The sequence below is a fragment of the Sinocyclocheilus grahami genome, unplaced genomic scaffold (genome assembly GCF_001515645.1).
Source record: "Sinocyclocheilus grahami isolate Dianchi unplaced genomic scaffold, SAMN03320097.WGS_v1.1 scaffold25949.1, whole genome shotgun sequence".
Lineage (NCBI taxonomy): Eukaryota > Metazoa > Chordata > Actinopteri > Cypriniformes > Cyprinidae > Sinocyclocheilus > Sinocyclocheilus grahami.
Genome location: NW_015519953.1, coordinates 1 through 2,687, shown reverse-complemented (window position 1 = coordinate 2,687; position 2,687 = coordinate 1). Strand labels below are relative to the sequence as shown.

The following is a 2,687-nucleotide window of genomic DNA, read 5'->3' as shown; positions in this document are numbered from 1 at the left end:
AGAGAAAGGAAAAATTGAAATCGCATTATATGACCCCTTTAAAGAGATAGTTCACCCCAAAATGAAAAAGAAATTGCCATTATTTACTCACACTCATGTTGTTCCAAAACTGAGTTTCTTTCTTCTGTTGAACACAACAGAACATATTTTGAAGGATGATGGTAACCAAATAGTTGCTGGTAGCTATTGACTTCCAAAGAAAGGGAAAAAAATACTATGGAAGTCATTGGCTACCAACAACTGTTTGGTTATCAACATTCTTTAAAATATCTGTATTTTGTGTTCAACAGAAAATTAGAAGAAAGGTTTGGAACAACATGAGGGTGAGTAAATGATGACAACATTTTAATTTCGAGGTGAACTACCCTTCTAACAGCTTGGATTCGCATAAAAGATGTAATAAGAATCTGGTTGTGTGTTCAAGTAGAAAGACAAAATGAGGAATCGCATCTTGACTGGCCTTACGTGGGCATATCTTGATGCACGTTGCCCCAAAGCTGTACTTCCCATCAGGGTTGGGAGCGAGCTGGTGGGTGTTGGGGTCGTAGAGCATGAGCCGTGGACATGCGTCCTTACATGTCCCCTCATCCTGAAAGTCCTTACAGGCCTACAGAACACACAAACAACATTTCCCATGAGCGCACTAGTCTGAAAGTATTTTCATTGCCCTTGAGGTTTTTTTTACTGCACTTCATTGGTAATGAATGTTTCTCTGTAATACTGCAGACATGCCTTGTGTTATTTAATCAAAATAAATAAGTATAAGTGTTATAGTTTTGAACACATTCAAGCTGCTGTGAATTTCTCACATTTTGAGTCATATTGCTGTCATTATTCACCCTGAACTAGTTCAGTTCATAATCATCTCTAAACAATACTTCTACAGTTACAGGTGACTTCACTAACTGCATTTAAGCTTGCTATTTATAGCATTCAGTCTGTATTGAAAGATGAATGATCAAACAAGTGAATGGTTATCTGTATACGTGTGGTTCTCACCAAGCAGTCGGTTGGTTTTGGTCCAGTGCAGCCAGCAGCACAATGTTCATTACAGCAGTCAACGGGTTTGGGTCCCTTACACCTCCCTGAACACTGCTCCGCACAGATCACCTTAGTCACTAGATACAGAGCGAGAAGAAACCTCACAGATCCTAAAAGTACTATCTGCGTTCACTTGAGCACAGCAACAACAATTCAATATTCCTCTGAAGAGTTTTCAAAATATTCCTCCAGGGGTCAAGTAGTGCTTTTTCAGCAGTTGTGAAATATGAGCCAAAGATCAACTAAACAAACTTAAGAGGCACATTAAAAACTACTCATACAGTAATGCAGAAATCCCAAATTGTTACTCCAGTGCATTTTGCAGTGGGACTATGCTTTACTATCACAGGGTTAAATGTGGCCAGTATGTGAACAATATGAATTGTGGAAAAAAAATTAATAAAAAACGCAAAACACCCCAGATAACCTAGATTTATGTTAACTAAGGGTTACATATCAAACTGGATCAAAAATTTCAAGTGTGAATGCCACAAATCATTTTCAGTCACTAAATATTATATGTTCTAAAAGGTTTCTTTCTTATTTTTTCGTATTTTTTAAATGTTTCTATATAGTACACTACCATTCAAAATTGTAGGTGTTTAATAAAAAAAAGATCAAAATTGATCAAAGAATGTATAAAGATTTCTATATTAAACAAACGCTATTCTTTTGAACTTTCCATTCATCAAATAATCCTGAAAAAAGCATGTTTTACACAAAAATATTAAGCAGAACAACAGTTTTTGACTTTGATAATAATACGAAAATGTTTCTTGAGCACCAAATTATTACAATAGAATGATTTCTGAAGGATCACGTGACACTAAAGCCTTGCGTAATGGCTGCTAAAAATTCAGCTTTGCCAGGAAGAAATTGTATTTCACAGGAAGAAATACAATTTAAAAATATATGAAATAGAAAACAGTTATTTTAAGTAGTAATAGTATATCACATTATTACAGTTTTTACTATATTTTTGATCAAATAACTGCAGCCTTGGTGAGCATAAGAGATTTCAGTTCTAAACTTCTGAACAGTAGTGTACTGTATACAGTATGTTGTTTCCAGTCACTAACTGTTGAAATATTTTTTATGTTTTATTTTCATTATATTTTTATGAAACGATTCTAAATAGTATGTTGTCACTAATTCAGTAAGATTTAAAATGTAAAAAAAAAATGGATTTAATCACTTAATAAGTTGAAGACCACTTACTTTTTTGGCAGTTTTGGGGGCCAGGGCCCCAACAGGAAGCATTGTAACAGCTTGGATCACACTTCTTACCTGTGGGAGGTAAAGTAGAACATTCTTATTCAAAATGCAAAATGAATTAGTACCATTTAATATATATGTATAAAAAACAGACTCCTGAGGGACATACATTGTCTTGCTAAGTTTGGTTCTGGCTCTTTGATTTTAGGCTGACTCTTCATGTTCAGAATGTCAATCCACTGGATGGTCTCCACGTTACATAAATGATTGTTACTGGCAAATTTGATTCCACCCTTCAGTATTTCTAGGAATGGAAAACAACAATGTTTGAAAAATTGCTTTCACATATGACAAACCTCACATTTGAAATGCAGGTCTATTCATAATTTCCAAATCTAACTTCAAGAGCTGGGCATGGGAATTAATGAATA

At 34.7% G+C, this 2,687-nt stretch overlaps 1 protein-coding gene across 1 annotated transcript; it reads right to left on the bottom strand.

Annotated features, from left to right (window-relative positions):
• Nucleotides 1–361: 361 nt before the first annotated feature.
• Nucleotides 362–2,560, bottom strand: LOC107580162 (epidermal growth factor receptor-like; the record flags this gene model as incomplete). Its single annotated transcript, XM_016265901.1, has 4 exons — nt 362–607; nt 1,000–1,118; nt 2,260–2,328; nt 2,426–2,560. Coding segments are annotated over 4 exons (569 nt in total), but the record flags the coding sequence as incomplete, so codon positions are not given.
• Nucleotides 2,561–2,687: the final 127 nt, after the last annotated feature.